The sequence below is a fragment of the Amphibalanus amphitrite genome, unplaced genomic scaffold, assembly GCF_019059575.1.
Source record: "Amphibalanus amphitrite isolate SeventyFive unplaced genomic scaffold, NRLGWU_Aamphi_draft 000065F_arrow, whole genome shotgun sequence".
Classification (NCBI taxonomy): Eukaryota; Metazoa; Arthropoda; class Thecostraca; order Balanomorpha; family Balanidae; genus Amphibalanus; species Amphibalanus amphitrite.
Genome location: NW_024881561.1, coordinates 988928 through 1012382, shown reverse-complemented (window position 1 = coordinate 1012382; position 23455 = coordinate 988928). Strand labels below are relative to the sequence as shown.

General features: G+C 55.2%; 1 protein-coding gene across 6 annotated transcripts in view; it reads left to right on the top strand.

The window, feature by feature from the left end:
• The window catches only part of LOC122378781 (peptidylprolyl isomerase domain and WD repeat-containing protein 1-like), a 34034-nt gene extending 10796 nt beyond the window's left edge, over positions 1-23238 (top strand). For all 6 annotated transcript variants that reach the window (XM_043360258.1, XM_043360256.1, XM_043360255.1 and 3 more), the window contains exons 11-14: positions 878-975; positions 2158-2346; positions 18359-18510; positions 22128-23238. In XM_043360258.1, coding sequence (XP_043216193.1) covers positions 878-975; positions 2158-2346; positions 18359-18510; positions 22128-22271 — 583 coding nt within the window. In that variant the 3' untranslated portion in view covers positions 22272-23238. The remainder of the gene's footprint in view (positions 1-877; positions 976-2157; positions 2347-18358; positions 18511-22127) is intronic.
• The last annotated feature ends 217 nt before the right edge of the window (positions 23239-23455 follow it).

The window sequence follows — 23455 nt, the reverse complement described above, 5'->3', positions numbered from 1 at the left end:
GACAGTCTCACGTATAATACATGTAGCTCGATGTGCAGATCATATGACGTCATCTAACGCTTCAGTTATATGTTTACCTAATGTTTCACTTGTGATCTTTTACTTATCATGAAAGATATTTGATTTTATAGTTTTGTTGCGCTATTACGGCATGTGCATCTCCAGCTATTGAACCATACCTTCTGTTCAAACCTTTGTTTACCCAGACTATATTATGTGCCACGTCTACATTTACCGTCTCCTCACGCTATAACTACTCTGTTTGATACCCGCCAGCCGGGAGCCGGCCGAGACCCGCGGTGTGGATGTGGACCGTGACGTCCTGAACGAACCCCCCTCTCCCCCCCCCCCCACCTGACCTTCTCTGTCTGTTACCCACCAGCCGAGAGTCGGCCGAGACACGAGGAGTGGATGTGGACCATGACGTCCTGAACGAAACCCACAACCTTACCCCCCCCCCCCGTTACCCACCAGCCGAGAGCCGGCCGAGACGCGCGGTATGGACGACCCCACCTAACCCCCCACCCCCACCCCCACCCCCCTGTTACCCACCAGCCGGGAACCGGCCGAGACACGAGGTGTGGATGTGGACCGTGACCCCCCCCCCCCCCTGTTACCCACCAGCCGGGAGCCGGCCGAGAGCCGCGGTGTGGAGCTGTCGTGACCTCCCCCCCCCCCCCCCCCCCTGACCACCTCTGTTTGATACCCACCAGCCGGGAGCCGGCCGAGACGCGCGGTGAGGATGTGGACCGTGACGTCCTGAACGAACCCCCAACCTGACCCCCCTCCCCCTGTTACCCACCAGCCGGGAGCCGGCCGAGACCCGCGGTGTGAAGCTGTCCTGACCTCCCCCCCCCCCCCCCCTGTTACCCACCAGTCGAGAGCCGGCCGAGACCCGAGGAGTGGACGTGGACCGTGACGTCCTGAACGAGAAGCCCACCAAGGAGGACATGATCGCCGCCACAGAGAGCTCCGGTCAGTTGCGGGACGGGTCTGTCAGCGCTCACCAGCTGGTTTCGGTGATATGTGTTTTTGTTTTTTTAACCCTCGCCGGCACAGGGGGGTTGATGCAACCCCCCTAAGGTTTTTCGCGAATAACTCGCGTAAAAAGCGACCGATCGCGACGAAACTTTCAGTACCCTCGCATTGATCAATTTTACACCTACCCTGAAAATTTCATGACCCTGACCCCAATGACCTTTGACCTGTGACCTACTTTTCGAGACCATGTTTGGCCGAAATCGCGGTTCGGCGCATGTCGGCTCGCATTAGCCGCGCGTTTGCAAGCTTTTCGTGGTTTCAAACGTTCAAACATGTGATTTGATGTTGCTCTCATGCATTAGGGTGGGTGTCAAGGTCACCTGAGGGTCAGGTCAGGTCATTGACCTTTGGTGACCTTGGGTGACCTCGGTTCACTTTTTCGAGTTTTACATGTTTCTAGGCTAGTTTTTGGAGCTGAATTCGAATTTAGCAACCATTTGAACATTTACGAAATAGTTTTGGTGCCTTCGTAACATGTTACGAAGCTGTCCGAGGCGGTTGACACGTATTACGAATACCCGTCACAACCCCTACCGGTTGACCTGATCTGACCTGACCCGACCTGGTCTAAATGCTTAAAGACATCATCTCTGATCAAAACTAACACGATATTCGTGATCAGCACCCCGGAAAACCACATAGCAGCCACAATTTACGACTTTCTAACAGGTCCCGATTTTCCCGGTTTTCGGGTCATTGACCTGACCTGGAAGGTCACCCGATGACCTAGGACCTTAAAATTGGGTATCATCGGCTTCGTCTCGTGACGGGCAGCACGCTCGTTTTTTTCCGCGAAGCTCTAGCTCGATCAGGGGCCAAACGCGAGGGGGGGTCGTACCAATCCCCCCCCCCCCTTGTGCCGTCGAAGGACTCAAAATGGCCTGTGCCGGCGAGAGTTAAAGTAATTTACGAGTTCGCCTAGGCTTCGTTTCGATTACACAGAGTAATCATTTGTAGAGTGTGTCGATTGTAGAGGCCGTAGAGATAGTGTGTTACGATGAATTTGTCTCACTTTTGACGCCTTCCTGCCGTTTTTACAATCCCATGAGCGTATGAATCACGCTTTTCTTATCAATCTTCAACTACATTAACGTCCGGTCTCCGCCTTCACCACAGCCTCGTCGAAGCTGTACGAGAACGCGGTGATCCACACGTCCCTGGGCGACATCCACCTGAAGCTGTTCCCCAACGAGTGCCCCAAGACGGTGGAGAACTTCTGCGTCCACGCCCGGAACGGCTACTACAACGGACACATCTTCCATCGCGTCATCAAGGCGTTCATGATCCAGACGGGTGACCCGCTCGGTGAGTACTGAGTACTGAGCACCCTCCCCCAGGGGCAGGGGGATGGGAGACAGCATGCGGCGGGGTGGTGACGGTTCCATGTGCTTCGTTTACTTGTCTGCTTGTCTTTCTTTCGTTTTGCGAAGATCGTCGACGGAATGTCCCATTGGGAGATTATTTTAAAAGGAAGTGAAAGTTGTGTGTTGAAGTTGGACCCATGGACCTCTGGTCCATGCTGGTTGGAGATGTAGGTACAACGGTCGATGGCGAATCTATGCGGATTCGCAATTCAGGGGCTGCAATGCCATCCAGGGACTGCTGGAGACGGTAGATAGACCTGTCCCTCGCTTCTTGCGCTCTGCAGCAGCAAGTCGGCCTTGAATGCGAGTTTACGAGGTGGCTGACCGGGCCGGTCCATCATAAACTTTTCCGCCCGTCAAATCTGCAATGCACCGTTGGTCGGCGTCCGAAAAATCGCTCCGTTCGGCGGCCGTTCGAGTGACAGTCTTGATTAGGAGGGACCGCTAGCTAGGCGAGACGCAACGGGTCGGCCGGTTCGGCGAATCGCCGCCCGAAATGTGGCGGACTCGGGCCCGGGGCTTATGAAGTGGGACGAGCCACAAACATCAGTGTAACTAGCAGATGAAGGGACATAGACGGTTCCAGAATAGAACTAGCGTGACGACTTTGGACGGCCCAGATTAGCCTGCGATTTCGTCGCTATCTGATGAAGCTCCGACTGTGAATGCCTGTTCGGCGCCAAACAGCTTACCTCTTCGGACCAGTTCTCTTTCCTGGTGTGACGTCAAAGGGTCCGCCACGCCGGTGCTGACGTCATAGATGAAAGAAAATAAAAACTTTGAGCTGTTAGCCTTGCATGTAACTAGTTTTAAGCTAAGCCTTGGCCTACCATGAGCTATGGGACGTTGGGTCATGCGATTTTGTCGTGTGCTTTTGCTTGTGCGCGGCTGATTCTGAGGGGTCCGCCACATGCAACTGCCGCGGCTTAGCTCCAGTAATCAATCTCCACTTAGTTCAGTCGAGTTTCAGTATTGGTGGCGTATTTATGAATGCCGGCGAGGAAATGGACCCTGAGACTGGTTGACGGTGCACGCCACACTGTCCTGCTGTTGAGTCTTTTTTTGCCATTGGTACGCGGAAATCTGTTTTACAACCATTTATATCAACGGTCCCATGTGAGGTGGCTGAAGAACAAACCTATAAAAATGCAGCAATCTGTAAAACCCTGTAGTCTAACTAGGCGTTCTCTGAAGAGTGCTGGCCCATTGTGATAGTGGTCAACTGTAGGTATGTGTTTCGTGATCGGTCAAACTGTTGTGGTCCCGACTTCTATGTGAACCCCGCATTTTTATCGCGCCTTTCGCGGCTGATTGTCCGTGACGTCATCAATCGCCGCGCGACGGTCGTCGAACAGACTCCGATAGCCGTACAAGGAAACAGGGGACGGCGCGCGGCCGTATCGCCCCATCTATAGATCAGATAGCTGAGGTGGGCCCGTATCGGCTCAGACACTCGGCGCAGCACAGCGATGGTCTGAGGACACTGACGACACACGGCCGGCTATTTTGGGATGGCCATTACGTAGGACTGACGTTGGAATGGCAGGAACCTCACTGCGATTACGATAAAATACTCAAATCCTATTAGAGCTTTTTACATGCGGTGCAGAGCTGCCGTCCATTGTTATTTCGGTCAGTCGGGTATGTCGCCTCTTATATCATCATCGATGACGTGTATAATTGGCCCACATCATCCGTGACGTGTGCGACACGCAATGATGCGAGTGTCACGGCGATTTGCCGTCCCCCGGCCGGTGTGAACCGTGTGCTGGTGGCCGTGTCTGACCGTGACGCCCGGCCGGGCGGTGAGGAGGGATTTGACGCCGCCCGGCAGTGATTGACTCGGTGTGGCGCAACACGTCAAACGGCGCCGCCCGGTACAGCCGGAGAGGTGCCAACAAACGGCCGTGCTTTCTGTGGTGGTCGGGAGATGGGGATTGGAGACGGTCGCACCATCATCAGCTAAGGCAAGACCGGAGTTCTTACTGGGATGGCTAATTGAAATGATTAGTGAGATGGCTGTTTGAAATGATTAGTGACTGGAATTCACATTTGGCCCCCGGTAGATAGTGCCTAAAATGCACCTTCTATCTTGCTCATATCAAAGTCGTCAGAGCTAACTGTCGGTGCTTTTTCACTCGGCGGAACATGAAGCTTTGTATTCCCTGCTCACGTGAAGGACGGCGAGTGTGGCCTTCGTTTGAAAAAGAGGCGAGCAATAGGAAGACGGGTCGCTGATGACCTTCATTTGAAAAACGTGCCGTAGGGAAAGGCCACTCTCTTGTTAAACATTGTAAAAGATTCTCCATGAACGTCAGCACTTCATAAAGAATACGCTAAGCTGGTCTCAAAGACGTGGTCAGTTGCTTTCGAATGAGGTCGCTCCCATATTTCCTTATTTCACAACGCTCTGGGTACTTTCTGAATTTGTAGTTTTCTGTACAGATAACTAGTGATGCATACCTAAATGTGCACAGACGGTGAGCATCCTTCACCGTATTATATATGCTAGCTTAGTTATATGATTGAATGTGACAGCAAAGGGATCATTTTCCGGAAGGTGCAATTTCAAATGGAGCCAATATCAGCCTTTTTCTCAAACTTCAAACCATCACACACTAAAAGAAGGACCCTATGAAGGGTTGTATCCCCGTCCGCCTCCTTAGGGCCTGCTGAGCTCTGTAACCGCCCTGTACGGGCACCACCGGCGGATCCTGTAAACAATGATGGGTGACGCCGGAACTATGGTCTGGATGCCTTTCCACTCCAGCCATCTGTGGGTGGCCGGCGAGCGCCGCGCTAGGCATTGCATCGTACACGCCCTAGAGTGGTATGGGATAGTGGGCACCCAATGGGTGATATGGCGTGGAAAGCCTCAACGGAGCCGTCTTCGCGCTCAGTGCTCACCCTTGCCCGAAGAGGGGATGTCGTGGGAACGTTGAACCTAGTCTGTTCCCTGCCACTTGTGAGCTGGGCTGCCCATGCCGCCGTACGAGTTGAGTTCGGTGCACCTGTGAGTTAACCCTCGCATGTGTGCGGCGTTTGCCAGCTTCTAATGTGTAGGGGGGGTCGGTTGGACCCCCCCCCCTTGCCGTTTGGCCCCTGATCGAGCTAGAGCTTCGCGGAAAAAACGAGCGTGTTGCCCGTGACGAGAGGAAGCCGAGGATACCCAATTTTAAGGTCCTAGGTCATTGGTTGACCTTCCAGGTCAGGTCAATGACCCAAAGTCGGGAAAATCGGGACCTGTTAGAAAGTCGTAAAGTGTGGCTGCTAAGGGGTTTTTCGGGGTGCTGATCACGAATATCGTGTTAGTTTTGATCACAGATGATGTCTTTAAGCATTTAGACCAGGTCGGGTCAGGTCAGGTCAGGTCAACCAGTAGGCGTCGTGACGGGTATTCGTAGTACGTGTCAACCGCCTCTGACAGCTTCGTAACATGTTACGAAGGCACCAAAACTACTTCGTAAATCTTCAAATGGTTGCTAGATTCGAATTCAGCTCCAAAAACTAGCCTAGAAACATGTACAGCTCGAAAAAGTGAACCGATGTCACCCGAGGTCACCAAAGGCCAATGACCTGACCTGACCTTCAGGTGACCTTGACACCCACCCTAATGCATGGAAGCAACATCAAATCACATGTTTGAACGTTTGAAACCACGAATAGCTTCCAAACGCGCGGCTAATGCGAGCCGACATACGCAGAATCGCGATTCCGGCCAAACATGGTCTCGGAAAAGAGGTCACAGGTCAAAGGTCATTTGGGTCAGGGTCATGAAATTTTCAGGGTAGGTGTAAAATTGATCAATGTGAGGGTACTGAAAGTTTCGTCGCGATCGGCCGCTTTTTACGCGAGTTATTCGCGAAAAACCATGGGGGGGTCCATCCGACCCCCCCCCCCCCTACACATGCGAGGGTTAAGCTGGCCTGCCCTTTGAGAGTTGAGCTGGCCTGTCCCTTGTGAATTGAGCTCGCCTGCCAGCAGTAAGCTGCTCGAGTCCGCCTGCCGTGCGTGCGTGTTGCACGCTAGGCCGTGACGAGCCGCGCGGCGCGGCGCCGGCCGGTGTGTGTCGGTGGCGCCCGTCCGACCCCACACGAGGAGACGGTGGCTCGGCGCCGACAGACCGGCGTCCCCCGTCAGAACCACAGACGTCTGGATCGGCGACGGGTGACCGGCGACCGCCGGCGGCGCCCCGCCGGCACGTGCCGTCGTCTGGGCGGCGCTGCCGAGTGCCGGCACCGCAGACTGGCCTTGGTCGGCGCCGCCCCCGCCGCCGCCAGCACCGCCCCCGCCCCTGCAGCCCTGTCGCCGCCCCCGCCCCGCTGGCGCCGTTTACTACTGGGACGGCTAGCGTGGCACGGTGCCGCGTCGGCGGGGCCTGGGCGGGGGCGTCGTGCAGGACCCCAGGTCAGGTGCGGCGCCAGCGGCGTCTGCCGTCCGCTGAGTCAGCCGCCCCCGCCCCCGCCCCCGCCCGGCGACTCGGTGCCGGCCTTGCCGCTGTGTCACCACTGAGGAACGCGGCGTGTCGGCAGACCGGTGCTCCACAGCTGAGTACACACTGAGAGGCGCGCCGAGATACGGACACATCCGGAGCGGCTCCCGCCCCGCCCGGGAGCGGCAGGGCCACTGACGACACGGGGTCGAGCCCGCCCGCTCAGCCGGCCACCTGGGGGGCTAGGGGAGGGGCGAGGGTGTCGGACACTGGTCCGGATCGGATTCGGAAGCTGCCGATACCCGGCGGAAAGGTATCCTGTCCACGAGTGTTTTGGCAGCGTTTAACCTCCAGAGAAGACTGCTCGACACTCGTATCAACCGTCAGCCTGCTGCGAGGTAGCGTGAAGGTGCCGCCAGCTCCAGTGATGCGCCGGGGCAGACACTCGACTGATGAGGCTGTGTGTTACACGTCTGTTTACCGGCGATAGCGCCCGGCGGCCCGCCGAAGGACCAACGCTTCCGGGCGCGGCGCGACTTCTCAGCCCCCCCCCCCCGTCACCTGACGCCGCTGTGACGCAGGCGATACGTCAGGCGCTCAGGTGTCAGGTGGGACCACCTCTTCAGAAGGGATTAGCAGCACCTGTGATGGCAGCCGGTACGGAAGTGGCACGGAAAACCGAGCGTTTTCCTTCCGCGGCGCGCCCGGCCCTTGTTCGCCCCTTGTTCGCACTGCATTGTGAACAGCGCATTTGTTTTGCCGTGAAGTATGCCGGTCTTATCCTTGTAAACACTGCGAATGTGATCTTTATGTGACTCCTTTTTTGGCACGAATGGGTGTTAATTAACCCGCGCCCCGCTGGGGGGGGGCAGAATCTGCCCCCCCTCCCGTTTTTCGCCAATAACTTCTAAACGCGTTACGCCAGCGACGTCAAACTTTCAGTACCTTATCATACATCAATTTGACACGTTCCCTGAAAATTTAAGCGAAATCCGTCGGAAAATTTTTGAGAAATTGACGTTTTAGTGACGTCATGCTCGCCATTTTCGCCTAAAAAACGGCAAAATTTCAAACGCCGCTAACTTCTTCATTTTTAAAGGAATCAAGACGTAACAAAAAGGTTATACGTGATTCTACTTTGTCTATCAAATGGCTATCTCGGTTTTTTGAAAATTTTGGATTTTGGCCAAAAATTTTCCAAAAAACTGACTTTTTTGGGAAAATATTTATAAAATCCAAAATTTTGAGTTTATCGAAAAAACCGGAATATATGTCAAAGAAGTGGTCTATGTGCACCTACATACCAATTTTGAGAAGAATCGGTTCAAAAATGTGGGAGTTATTCAAAATTTTATGACGTCACGACACACAAAAATTTTGAAAAATGATTTTTTTTTGAAGTTCTAGACCTCGTACGGAAATAAAAATAGCACCATTCGATTCGCCGTGAAAAACTGCATCGGATAGACACCTTTTTAGGCCTTAACAACCAACTTCAAAATTTGACCTCACTTGACCTGACCTTGACCTGACCTCGACCTGAAATTCATCCAGAGGTGGTCCATATCACTTATTGAGTGTGCCTATTGAATTCCATGAGTAAAATGACCCATAAAACATGTGTCGCACATGCCCTTTTCTATATTTTGTTTTTGGTGACCTGACCTGACCTGACCTGACCTTGACCTTGACCTTTGAATGACATTGTGTGCAACGAATATTGTCTTGGTAGTCTAAGAACACGTTTTGGGCAATCAGTCTCAGTCCATTCTTCGTCAACTACGGTGCAAGGTCGATACTGTAGAAACTTGCATTTTGTACCCTTGACATGACCTTGACCTGACCTCTGACCTACTTAAGCAAAAAAAATTGGGCTCTTAAGATCCGCCTTGTTGAGAGCTTTCGATTGCCGTTTTCCCCGTCTTTCTACGACCATCGGTTCGGAAGTTAGACAGGGGGGGCAGAATCTGCCCCCCCCCCCCAGCAGGGCGCGTATGGCTGAATAGCCCAGCGGGGCGCGGGTTAAAATTGCGTGCCGTCACGGAGGTCATGCCAATCAAGCGGGGAAAGAAGGGACAAGTCCCGTTGCCGACGTGGCTCTGCTACTTGAGCTTCGGTAGTCTATCAGAACTCTCTAGTCTCATGAAAGAGCAGTTAAAAATCACGATATCCCCCCCCCCCGTTTATGCTCATGAATTTATGCTCATGAATGCCCAATTGTTTTTTCTTCTGTGTATTTTCATATGCTCGTTAGCCGGATTAATTGCCGCCTTAATTTGGATATACTTGTTGAAGACTACTTTCCCGCGCCGAGTGCACTTCACCCTATTACCCGGTATAGCAGCGGGGAATGCTGCCGCTCCGGTGTAAAGCCCCCGTTGGGTTTCTCCCGGCCTCTGGAAGGTCGCGGCGGCGCGGTCGGCGGACAGATCTGTGTGCTGCAGGACAGCACCTCCTCCCACTGTGGTCAAGGTGGCGGTCGCCGCCCCGACCGCACACCACCACCCTGTGTGCACTGTCCGTCCCTGGGCCCACGCACCCGGCAAAACGTATGTAATGCCGGGTGAAGGCACGTTATTTCCGAACTAACGAGTCGACGCCGAGGACCGCTGAGTTCGCGCTATGACGTATAGCGGTTGGGATTTACTAAGCAGGTGTACTTTTCGTTTTTTTTTTTCTGCAGTTGAACGGGATTACCATACGGTATCGTGACTATTGGTTTTATGCATTGTATATGGCTTCTGTCAAGCTGGCGTGCAGAAGTATGGAGCGTCCTCATTTGAATTTTTATTTCTCCACAGGAAATAGCAGCCAGTGCCCCCACTGGCGTGAGTTATTATTTCACTGGCCTGCGGTCACCCGTGACAGTGAACCGCTAGCCCATTTGGTATAACTGATGCGCTTTCACCGGTGCCTTTGTCAAATCTGAAGGATGCTCTGTGTCCTATACCCGGGCCGTTCTTTGTAGTTTGCTATAGAGGGCCTCGCTGTGTTTTTGAATGCATAAGAAGCTTCATTTTTAGTGCTTTTGTCCTTTATTCTGCTGAAATTCGTGCGACAGCGTTGCAGCATTTACCGTTTCTGTTGCGACGTAAAGGTCGTTTCATATCACCTTCCACAAGAATGTTTTGCTCATCCACGTTTCTGTTCAAAGAAGGCCTTGGCTGGACTTTGAGCATTTGATCACGTTATGTTTATGCAAGGTCGCTGGGTATGCTGATGGTCAGCATCTGCAAAAGAATCCGCTCCTTCTTTGTGCATTGTGAGGCACGTCTGTCTGACTTGCGGTCACTGAAGGCTTACAGTCTGTCCTTTGTGTGGCATTGGACCCGCGCCTGTACCAGTTTACTCTCCAGTCGTGTTTGTGGCATTGGACCCGCGCCGGTACCAGTTAACTCTCCAGTCGTGTTTGTGGTTTGGTTGGAACTTGAAGTGGCGCTGCAGCCGGCAGTTCGGTGTCCGTGGGACGTGGCATTTGGCACGTCTGGCTAGATCCGTCCCTTCAACCGAAACCGTTATCAGCAGCGACCATTATTAAATAGGCAGCAAAATACGTGTTTCGTTATGTGCCATGAATGTGTTCATCCTGTGGTGACCAATGCTGAAATGAAGTTACGGTCGTGCGGTTTTGTGGCCACACATACAAGTACCTGCCATACAGCAGTTTTGCATTATTTGTAGACGCAGGTGGCAGTTCAGTTTGCGCGAGGAACTCGTTGGAGCTCTACAGAAATGATATTCACGGAGCGATTGCTTTCACCCTGGTATAACATATTTGGTTTTTTATACCATCCACATTCCACATTCACGCGGAAAGCAGGGAGCCAAGCAACGCTGGTATTCTCACTAAATTGCCATCTTTCGGAATAAATAACTTACCCCCCGAGAGAATCCCTATCGGGACACCAGGTAACCTTTGAAAGGACAGCATAGTTCTGGACCTACATTACCTACTGTGTGTCTGTGTGGACATTCAATGTTCATTTCTGTCGCGGCCGGTCGCCAGTGGCCCTGGGATGTCAGTATCGGAGCCCCATCGGTCCGAGATGCTCCGGCGCCCGACCCTCCCACAGCCGAGAGCTGCCGTTGCGCAAGGTAGCTCGCCGTCTGATCGTGCCCGGCACAGTGCAGCGGAGGAAATTTCCCGGTCAGCTCGGCTGCCCCCCCCCCCCACCCCCACCCCGAGCCGCTCTGCTCCGAGCGGCGGAAATTCCACCTCACCTGGGGGTGCCCCGGGCCCCGCCCCCGCCTGCTGGCCCCGTCACACCGCGGCTCCGCCTCCTCCCTTCACTCGCCCCGCCCCCGCCTCCTCTCTATCCCTTCCCCAGTCCCCACCTGGCCCCACCCCCACCACGTCCCCACAGCCCGTCCCGTCCCCCGACACCCACCTCAGACCGCACACCGCCCCCGCCGTCACCCGCCGCCCCGTGCGTGTCTCGCGGCCCCTCACTGACAGCTGAATTTGCAGGATAATCGTTTAACTCCTTGTGGGTTGATTGCCTCAAGGCGCCAATCATGCGATGTCAGGCTTACTTACGTTTCAAAAAGACCTTGAAGAAATGATGTTGAAATGTATTCAACTAATATCTGCGCAGTCACGCATAAGAGCGAAGGACTTTCTGGCTGGACTTTCTATTGCCCATGTCAAGGTCAGCTGGATTGGCTCTCAGGCTAACGTTCGCCGATTAGTTATAACCTTCCTGTCGTCACGACTTTCTTCGGCTCCCGGGTTTTCAACCAGACCTCTAATTTGTAGCACACCAGATAGCATTACACCTGTCTATCCGCTAACGGACACCGAAATTAGCCAGCCCCGCAGAGTTCTATGCAGGAAACCGTTCACAATCACGGGGGAAACTGATTGCGGGTTTCGGCCCGATTGACAACGGCCTCTGTCCCGGGGTCATGGCGGGGTGGGGGTGGGGAGTGGGGAGTGGGGCGGCCTCTTTGTGAGCCGCCCCCGCCCCCGCCCCCGCCCCCGCCCCCGCCCCCGGCCGGCCAGGTGCCAGGCAGTGCCGCCGCGCCGCCACAGGGCCGCAGTCGGTGACGCGCAAAAAGGCCGCGCTACGCAGCAGCGCGCGCTGCGCCGTCACAGTGGGTCACAGACTGGTCGGGATGTTTGGCAGGTGTGCCGGGACACACAGACTCTGTGTGACAGACTGGTCTGGATGGTTCGGGACACACAGACTCGCTGTCTGTGGGACAGACTGGTCGGGATGGTTCGGGACACACAGACTGTGAGACAGACTGGTCGGGATGGTTCGGCAGGTGTGCCGGGGCACACAGACTGTGAGACAGACTGGTCTGGATGGGTCGGGACACACAGACTCTGTGGGACAGGCTGGTCGGGATGGTTCGGGACACACAGACTCGATGTCTGTGGGGGTCTGGTCTGGATGGTTCGGCAGGTGTGCCGGGACACACAGACTCGCTGTCTGTGCGTTTCTGGCGCTTCGAAATGCCAAACGATGGGCACACTTGGGACCAATACTGTGGTCAGGTTTTAATTTTATGTCGCGGCGTGTGAACGTTCCCCCACAGACTGACTCCCGCGTCTGAACCCAGTTTGATCAGTCAGGTCGGATGATTTATTACGAAATAGGAAATGTGAAACGGATCGGCTGGGTTTCATGAAGTGACCTTCAGTCTTCTGTTACTTCTACTACTGGATCGAACATTCTGGGATCAGCTGGTCAGTCAGCAGGATTGATGATCGGTCGTGCGCCCCGCAGACATAGTCCGGTAACAACCCGCCTTCATCGACATCTAGCCTAATGCGACCACTCAAAGCCCTATGCGACCATGCTTATGACTACAGGAAGACGATTCCCGTCAGGCACAAATGCAGTCGTGGAAGACATTGCTGGCTGCCGTAGCCATACAACGCTTTCGAAACTTAGGTTTTAGTTGACGAATTCTCATCAAATGAGAACTATATTTGCCCTGGTTTTCTAATTTCTTCCGAACATTTATAATATGACGATTGACGAAGACCTTGATCAGATGGCTCGCCGGCGGATCTATGTCGCAGTGTCCCAGTGGCTGACTTTGGACACGAATGGACCGAATTGTCCATGACTTGCATTACCGTGGTGGACATATCGACTGTGTACCGTTTCTGACATCGGTGCCCCTGCCGGCTCGATCACGTCCGACTCTGTCGCCAGCGTGACCTTGCAGGACGGCCGATGGACCCCACGGCACGTGTCGGTGCCTGCTCAGACACGTCCGGGGCCGATCGGCAGCCCCGTATGTCGCAATGGCACGCGGTCGTGAGGCCCGCGCCACTGTGACCCCAGTGAGGCGAGACTGCAGGCTCCGACAGAGGGAGATCCCCCACTGCGGCGAACCGGGTGATAACCAGCGTCAAGGCCCTGTATACCACCAGCGTGTCGCATTCCTTCCCAGCGTCATGTTTGTGCTGGGATAACTTGTGTTTATCTAGAGTAAAAAATGTCCTGCGTAGTTTAGGTGGGATAAAGGGAGGCTGGTGTGTTTTGGGAGGAAACACAGCCCAGATGTCAGAGCGGTGAGAGACATATATTTTATATTATTACCTATGGCATGTTACCTATCGCTTCGAAACCGCAGTCCGCCTTCCAGTCAGTCGTCAGATTCCGTACAACTTTAATTTAATTTGCCATTTTGGTTGGCTTGATAGTTGATTATACCATTGGAGAATGATGCAGCTACTAGCAAGTTTAAGAGCTGATGTATTTGTAGTGAAATGTAGTGGCGCAGCGGAGCGGGCGCTGGCTGGCCGGACCTGGCCGCTGGCCGCTGCCCTGGGTACGGGCGGCCGTCACGCGCCCGCCGACGGTGAACCTGACACCGCAGGGGAATGGGGTCGGTGAACTGACGCCGCAGGGGAGGGGGCGGAGGGCACGCCCGGCCATTGTTCGGGATTAAGAGGCTGAGTCAGTCGGGAGTCAGGGCTGAGACTGGAAGGTGTTGTTGAGCGTGCTGTGGTGTGGCCGAGATGGTGCAGAAGACCGTGCTTTGTCTGACTTTGTAAGCTTGGAATACTCACTTTTTTCTTGAGACCTTTGAATTTGCCGTGTGGACGAACTGTGGTGATCAGAGACAACTCTTACAAGCTATTTCGGCACCTAATATCATGGCCAGTTTTGATGTCAAATTAATTCCGGAATTCGACGGCTCCGGTGACGTGCTCGACTGGCTGGAGAAGGTCGAGCTAGTGTGCGGGCTGCAGGAGCCGCCAGTGAGGCAGACACTGGTGATACCTCTGCGGCTGACAGGAGGAGCATCTGCTGTGTATCGGCAGCTGGTGGAGGCTGACAGGAAGGACGTGGTGAAGCTCAAGGATGCGCTGAAGCGTGCGTTTGCGGTGGATAAATATGCTGCGTATGAGCAGTTCAGCACCCGCCGTCTCCGCCCCGGGGAAACAGTTGATGTTTTCTTGGCGGAGCTGCAGCAGCTTGCGACGCTGTTCGGAGGAATGTCGGACGAGGGCCTGGGGTGTGCCTTTGTGGCAGGTCTGCCGGACTCTACCAGGCAGATACTGCGAGCCGGAGCGCGCATGGAGTCGTTAAAGCTCTCGGAGGTGGTGGACAGGGCTCGCGCCATCTTGCGAGAGGAGAACGGCGCATCGGAGGTGGCAGCCGCGCTGGTCAAAGAGTCACCAGGCGGTCGGGATCGCGGCCGAACCGTTAGTAGCGGCAGGAGAGAGCGCGGACCTTGCTTTACGTGCGGCCGCCTGGGGCATCTCGCCCGTGAATGTTCGGCCCGCACTGGCCCCCGCGAAATCCGGTGTTTCCGGTGCGACAAGATTGGTCACATCGCAGCTCGGTGTCCGGAAAACGCGGAGAGAGAGGAGGATCGTGTGCCGGCCTCCTCTCGGGATTAAGATGGAGCGGCGCACTACCAACGAGACACCTGAATGTGAACGGGGTGTTGTGTGAGGTGTTGATCGACACGGGATGTACCAGAACGGTGGTTCATTCATCGCTCTGCGCCGAGTGGAAGAGGCGTTCTGTGTCCATGGTGACAGTTAGTGGTCAGAGACTAGACTGTGCGGGCACGGCTGAAACCGATGTTGGGGTACCTGGGGGTGATGCTGTGGTGCTTGATGCGTTGGTTGTAGCGGTGAAGCCGCTGGGTTTCGGTGCAATTTTAGGAATGGATGGTGTGAAAGCTCTTGGGGGTGTGACCGTGCGTTCTTCTACTGATGTGCGATTTGCAGGCGAGGGAGACGTGTGCGCCGGAGCAGGAGGCTCCGTGGATCTAGCGGTGGAAAAGGAGGACTTTCGAGTCGTGTTCGATGCGAGGGAAAGGCGCTGGACTGTCGAGTGGAAGTGGTCGGGAAAGAAACCGCCAGATCAACTGAAAAACGGAGTGAGCGAGTACCATGTGACGGATGAAGCGAGAGAGGACTATGAGAGAGAGCTGGAGACGTGGATCGAGAACGGGTGGCTGCTGGAGTACGACGAAGAAAAGCATGGCTCTCCCAAAGGGTTGATACCGTTAATGGCGGTGGTTCAAGAGAACAAGGCGAAAGTGCGGCCGGTCCTTGACTTCCGGGAAATGAACACTCACGTCGACACGTTCACGGCGGACGTTGACGTGTGCAGTGAGAAACTTCGTGAATGGCGCCGGACGGGTGAGAAAGTGGCACTCCTGGATCTGAAGAAGGCGTACCTTCAGATACATGTGGAGGAGTCACTGTGGCCCTATCAGACAATCGAGTTCAAAAACAAAAGGTACTGTCTGACGAGACTTGGGTATGGTCTTAATGTGGCACCCCGAGTCATGAAGACAGTTCTGGAGACAGTGGCGAAGCAGGACAAGAATGTGGAGAAGGCAGTATCGTCGTATGTCGATGACGTTCTGGTCAACGAGGAGGTAATGTCGGCTGAGAAGGTGGCCGAGCACCTTCAAGCCTTCGGTCTCGAGTGTAAGGACCCCGCTCGCGCACAGGAAGGCGCTCGGATTCTCGGCCTCCGAGTCTGGGGGGAGCAAGGCGCACTCATGTGGAAGAGAGACAACGATGTCCGAGAAGCTGCCGGACCGGTGACAAAGCGGAAAGTGTTCTCCCTCTGCGGGCAGCTGACGGGGCACCTTCCGGTGTGCGGCTGGCTACGGCCGGCGACCTCGCTCCTCAAACGACGTGCGAACAGAGCAGCAAGTGGCTGGGACGACGAGATTGACGACCCGGACGTGGAGCGTCTAATGGACGAAATTGTGAAGCGGGTCAGAGCAGAGGATCCTGCCAGGGGACGGTGGGATGTGAAGGGCGACAGAATCACAGTGTGGACGGATGCCAGTGCTCTGGCCATGGGAGTAGTTGTTGAAGTGGGTGACGAAGTAGTGGAAGACGGGAGCTGGCTTCGCCCCGACAATGGAGTACAACACATCAACATGGCAGAGCTAGACGCGGCCCTGAAAGGCGTGAACATGGCCATCCTGTGGGGCGCGGAAAAAGTCCGGTTGATGACTGACTCACGGACGGTGTACCACTGGATGACCGACCTCCTCAGTGGCAGGGCCCGACTGAAGACGAAAGCTGCCTCTGAAATGTTGATAAGAAGAAGGCTAAGCACCCTCAGGATGCTCGTGGACGAGTACGAGCTGGACGTGAATGTTCAGTGTGTCTCGTCGGCTGAGAACAAAGCGGACGCACTGACGAGAGTGCCGGACGCCTGGCAACGGGTGCTTATGTGCAAAGAGGAGGCTGCAGCATGCGCTGTGGGAGACGGTGACGACCCCGACAGGCTGGTGAAAGAGGTGACCCAAATTCACCACGCTTCTGGTCATCCTGGTGTCCGGAGGACGCTGTACTTCGCTAGGAGGGCGAACAAGCTCGCTACGAGACGACTTGCGCAGGCCGTGGTGTCGGCCTGCCAGACGTGCAGGTCTGTTGACCCCGCTCCTGAAAAGTGGCGCGAAGGCCGCCTGGAGGTCGACACCACGTGGGACAGAGTCGCCGTCGACGTGACTCACCATCATGGGTGTCTGTACCTAACGGTGGTGGATTGCGGCCCATCCAGGTTTGCGATCTGGCGTCTCCTGCGGTACGAGACCGCCGCATGCGTCATTGCGGAGCTGGCGGCGATATTCTGCGAGCGGGGACCGCCGGCAGAAATGTTGCTGGACAATGCCACCACCTTCCACAGCAGAGCGTTTAGAGCTTTCGCCAACGACTGGAACGTCGCAGTACGGTACAGGGCGGCGCATGTGCCGTCAGGGAACGGAGTCGTCGAAAGGAACCATCGCTCCATAAAGGTGATTGCGACGAGAGCGAACTGTGGGGTGGCAGAGGCAGTATACAGGTACAATACAACGCCGAAGGACGATGTCACTGAAGCTACGACACCTGCTGGTATGGTGTATCGGTACGACGTCCGAGTGAAAGACGTCGACCCCGTTCCGACAGTGAGGAACGATGGACAGCGGGACAGCCGCTACCACGTCGGAGATGCTGTCTGGGTGAAATCACCGAGAGCACGCTGTGACGAGCAGTATGGCAGGGGAGTGGTGACTGGTGTGGTGTCACCGCAAACTGTCGAAGTTGACGGTGTACCAAGGCATGTCCGTCATCTGCGTCCGCGTGCAGACGAGGCAGAGCAACCAGCTTCCGCAGAGGCAGAGCAACCAGTTTCTGGGGATGAGGAGCCCTGCTTTGTACGGTGTCCCATCGACCGGCATGACCGAGACGACCAGCAAGACCAACAGGAGGAAGCTGCGAGTGACACAGAGGCTGGGCCGAGGCGAGGTACGCGGGCTCGGCCTGTCACGCAGTTGTACGGAGACCCCGTGCCGAGCGATGTCTTAGATACCTACGTGTGAGCGTTGTTAGCGTGTGATGTGAGCACTAGCGTCTGTTGGTTGCGATCAGGATCGGGGGGGAGTGTAGTGAAATGTAGTGGCGCAGCGGAGCGGGCGCTGGCTGGCCGGACCTGGCCGCTGGCCGCTGCCCTGGGTACGGGCGGCCGTCACGCGCCCGCCGACGGTGAACCTGACACCGCAGGGGAATGGGGTCGGTGAACTGACGCCGCAGGGGAGGGGGCGGAGGGCACGCCCGGCCATTGTTCGGGATTAAGAGGCTGAGTCAGTCGGGAGTCAGGGCTGAGACTGGAAGGTGTTGTTGAGCGTGCTGTGGTGTGGCCGAGATGGTGCAGAAGACCGTGCTTTGTCTGACTTTGTAAGCTTGGAATACTCACTTTTTTCTTGAGACCTTTGAATTTGCCGTGTGGACGAACTGTGGTGATCAGAGACAACTCTTACAGTATTCGACAAATCTCTGCTACCGGACTGTTGGTCTTCGGTCTTGAAACAGGTAATTCACAGTGCAAAGTGACCATACCAACGAAGCTCCAGATGCAGCTAAGTGATAGATAACCATGGTCGACTAAGGTGGATGCCGTTTCCGACTTTCCAGCCCATTCCATTATTATGTAATATGTCGTGTGACTCGTGTGCGAGCAAAGTTGCTGGCTTGCACAGTGCACACCCCATCCCACCATCCCAATATACTGACGCCGTTCTTTCTGCTGCGTTTCAGGCACGGGGACGGGCGGCGAGAGCATCTGGGGCGGCGAGTTTCAGGACGAGTTCCACCCCTCTCTGCGACACGACCGGCCGTACACGCTGAGCATGGCCAACGCCGGGCCCAACACCAACGGCTCCCAGTTCTTCATCACACTCATACCGACGGTAGGTGATGTGTGTATACTATATTATACATACAGGGGACGCCGGGCCCAACACCAACGGCTCACAGTTCTTCATCACACTCATACCGACGGTAGGTGATGTGTGTATACTATATTATACATACAGGGGACGTGGGGCCCAACACCAACGGCTCCCAGTTCTTCATCACACTCATACCGACGGTAGGTGACGTGTGTGTACAGCACATACAGGGGACGCCGGGCCCAACACCAACGGCTCTCAGTTCTTCATCACACTCATACCGACGGTAGGTGGTGTGTAATGTATATCATACAGGGGACGCCGGGCCCAACACCAACGGCTCTGCATCACACTCTACCGACGGTAGTTTGATAAGTGTCCCAAAAATGTAGATCGATATGTATCGTTTAGGTCGATGTGTGTCGAGCGTCTCTGAAGACGCCGGGCATCCCCAGCTGCCCGTCGCCAGTCCCCCAGAGTCTCAGGACTCGTCCTTCGCAAACATTTCGCCGAGCGGTGGAAGTCCCTGCCACCGGCTGCTCTAAATATCGGGCTGAAGGACTTCACCGCGCCACTGGGCAGGTACTCCCCGGCTCCGGCCTCTCAATGTGACGCGGCCGCGGCACTCCGGCTCGACCTCCCCGAGTGCAGATTGGCGGTGTGGGGGGTCACCTTCGCCGGCTGCAGCGCCGCCCCCGCCCCCGCCCCCGCCCCCGCCCCCGCCCCCGCCCCCGCCGCCGCCCCCGCCGGGCGGTATGCGGCGCATTTCCGGCCGGCCGCGGGCGGCGGGCGCCGAGCTTTCGACACGGCAGTGATTCGTGTGGGAGGAGGCCGCCATTTAGGGAGGCAGAAAGAAAGCAAACGAATCGCGGCTGAATGCCTGATAGCTCGGGAATAGGCTCTGATTTACACGGCGTATGTTGCACTAAGGCGTATTGTATTTAGCTGGGTATTTGTGATCCGGTGCTGTTTTCTGACGGTGCAGCCAAGGACGGGACACGAGTGGACGGTAGTAGCTAACTACCGCCGGCCACATCCCAACATTATGCCAAATCACGCCTACAGTGCAAACATTCAGCTAGGACTCACCCCGTGGCCCGTAGGCCTCTGGATCGTCGTAGTTTACATGAATTTATATCAAGCATTCATGAGTTGCCTTTTTCACAGCATACAGGGTGTCCGGAAATTGATTGCACACTGTCGATATGCCCGTATCTCGCACAGGCTCCCGCCAAACCGGTTAGGGAGGGTCGCGACCCCGCCCCCGGGCACCCCAACGTGTCAGTTGATCGCGTGACCCAGCAGGTGACCCGAGCCGCAGTGAGCGGCCACAGGTCATTTTCCGAGAGGCAGTCTTCGCGCGCGGGCCCCATATCGGGAATGGTGAGGGAGCACACTTTGACGACGCGCCACGGCGCGGTTGGGATGGTTCAAGCCGGGATGACGGTAGGCGATGTTGCCCGACAAGTGGGCGTATCTCGCCGGACATTTCATTACTGGCTGGCTCTCGACCGCAGCGGTGCATCACTGGAGAATCGCAAGGGTCGTGGGAGAAAGACTGTGCTGAGCAGAGTGGCCAAAATCGTACTCGCCAAGGCCGTGCTGAAACGACGCCAATCGACGCGGAAACTGGCCAAAAAGCTGACTGAGAAGGGTCACCCGGTGTCGAAGACCACTGTTCACAACTACATGACCAAGTGATTGGGTCTCAAGCCGCTAAAACTGCGCCGCCAGCCAAAACTGGCCGAAGCCAAGAAGCGGAAAAGGCTGGCATTTGCCCGGGAGCGGAAGAACTGGACCATCCAGGACTGACGGCGCGTCTTATTCAGCGATGAGTCGGTGTTCGAGCTCATGCACCCACTGAATCGCCAGAATGAGCGCGTCTGGGCGCACAGCAGCGCTGAAGTGCCTGCCATCGACACGGTGAAGCAGCCGCTGAAAGTCATGGTCTGGGCCATGATGAGTCATCAGGGCCTGTCGGAGCTCCACTTCGTCCCCCGCGGCCAGACCGTGACGGCCCAGTACTACGTGGAGGAGGTCCTGAAGAAGTCGGCAGCGTCGGCGATGAAGCGGAAGAGGAAGACGGGGCCGCCAACACAGGTCGAGCTGCTCCCGAAGATGTCCGAGGCGATCTTCCAGCAAGACGGCGCTCCGGCTCATCACGCCACCAGCACTCAACAGTGGTGCCGGGACAACCTCCCAGGGTTTTGGGAGAAGGGCGTATGGCCGGGCAACAGTCCTGACCTGTCGCCCATCGAGAACGTGTGGGCTATCGTGCAGAGCGAGCTCGACATGATGGAGCCGGCTACCACCGAGAAGGCGCTAATCAGGAACCTCCAGCGAGCGTGGCTCAGCATCAGTGCAGAGACACTAGATAACCTAATGTGCGGCATGCCCGACCGTATGAGGGAGTGTGTGCGACTGGGTGGAGGGTATATCGGCAAATAAACCATAAAACATGCTCGTTTTGTTTCCTTGTCAAATGTACTAAAAGAGTGTGCAATCAATTTCCGGACACCCTGTATAAATAAGTAAGTTAGATAAGGTAGACCAGACAGATAGCAGATTGCATACACTTACATAAATCGTGGTGTATTTATAGGTTATCTATTGTTCAAATGCTCTGAAGCATGGTGTCTATTGACTATTTATCACATTCACAGAAACCCAATTCGCTGGGACTGAGAACTGATTAATTAATTAATTGAAGGGCTCAGGGCTGCGGAGTTGGAGTCGGAGTCGGTCGGAGTCGACAGTTCTGCCCGAAATCGGAGTCGGAGTTGTTTTTTGTAATCCGGAGTCGGAGTCGGAGCCACCAAAAATCCATTGACTCCGCAGCCCCGGTTAAGGCTATCGGAATAATTTTCCTTGAGGTTGCTAGGGGTTTGCTATCATATTAGCACACAAAAACAACTTAGTAATTAAGTACTTTGTTGGCGTAATCAAGTTGATTTTGATCATATTTTAGTTTTAGGCTTAGAAGATCGCCATTTTGTAACACCGAAGCAATGAAGCGATCAACTAGCCTCGCTACAAAGTAGCCGGCGTTAATTCTAAGCCCTTCCGTTGACTTTTTGTGATGCGAAATGTATATCACAGGATAACAACAATAAATGTTACAGTTAAGTTCCGTCGATTAATCCTTGCTTGAGGTTAGGTACTGAGGACATGTGAATAAACGGATTGGCGCGGCATGAATGTCGGACCATTTTGAACTTTTTGTGGAAGTGTATTGTTACGAACTGGTTTGGAATCGCTTTGTTCAAATGCGCTGCCCTTATTAAATTACCTATGCTTTACCTGAACATATACCGGGCAAACAGTAAAACTGTTCAGTGTTCATGCTATGAAACGTCTTCTGTTTTGTTAAATACCTGCACGCGGTGGTGTTCACTTTTGTTTTTGTTTTAAGTGTCTTTGTATACCTCCGAAACTGCTAGAACAATGTGTCCCATTTACCCGGCTTTGCATGTGTTTGCATGTGTACTTACTGTCTTGGTAGGAATCCGTTTTGGCCATGGCCTGTTGTCGCCTAACCGCTGTGTCTCGCGCCTCTGAGACTGTCCGTCTGGATGGTGTCGGTCAGTCAGTGGTGGTATTGGTGTCCCTCCTCTGACCGCGCCGTCCCGCCGCAGCCCTGGCTGGACAACAAGCACACCGTGTTCGGACGCTGCACGCGCGGCATGGAGGTGTGCCAAAACATCGGACTCGTCAAGACCAACCCCAAGACGGACAAACCGTACGACGACGTCACCATCATCAACATCTCCGTCAAGTGAGACGCGTCACGCCGCGCTCACGTCACGTCACATCTCTCATGTCTCATCATGTCACGCCGCTGGCAACGGCAGACCTCGTCACCAGATGTGCCCCGACTGGGTTCCCACGGTCTGCCAGCCCGGTGGGCGGAGCCTGAGACGGGCTCCCCTCCCAGGGTACAAACAAAATGGCGGCCGGAACGGGCTGGGGGCGAGGACGGCGGGGTCTGCCATTTATCGGTGCCAGTGGACTGTTTCCGTTTCGTTCTGTTTGCAGTGGCAATAGCTGATGATTCAGGGCATTCTGGATACATCATAAGCGTAAAAAACGAATTGGATGTTGTATTTCAGGGGATTGTTTCTGTACTGTAGCAGGTTTTCATTATCTGAACTGTGGATATCCCTGTGCATAAGCCAGTGTCCCCTCTCATCGGGTCTTGCTTTGGTTTCACCCAAGTAACCTCGTCGTCTTCACCCGCTCCCAATGACCACACCGGCGTCACGTCACGTCCTGTGTCGTCACGGGCCGCTCGCGTCACACATTGCGTGACCCTGTGATACGGGCGGAGCTGGGCGCCGGCCGCCGGCCCGTTTGATGGCGACTGAAGCACCGCGGCCGCCGCGGGGTCAGGCGGTGTTGTTATAGAGGACGGCCGCGAGTGATGTGCGCCGACGGGAGGGGGACAGGGGGCCCGGTGTCGGCGGCTGTTGGCGCCGCTATCGGTCATCCACAGCCGCGGGGCCGTATCGGTCTCAGCTGATACGCTATGTGGAGTGGCTCTGCGGGTGTTACACTGTGAAGTACCGGACGTTGGTACCCAAACAAGGGGAACCGAGTCTGACTTTCGACGCCACAACTGTGGAAGACGCTTGTTTCACGGGACGGGACTGTCCTACCCAGTGGGGATGTAGGGGCATGTGCTCTGTGAGCCCGAAACGGGAGCTGTGATGAGATGACATAATGACAATACAAACGTGTGTTTGTAAACCTGTTTTGGTGAGGATGGTAATATGCCACGTTTGAAATTAAGACCGATATGTGCGTGGACTGCAGATTAGTTGGAGAATTCTGAGACAGCTTTGAAGATCCGAAATACAGTGCCGCATGCGGTCCCTGGACTGTCCCCGAGACAATCGCTTCTCGCCAGGTTCAATGTCAGATCCGACGCGGTTTTTTGACCGGTTTGACCTCAGAAAGTCCGGGT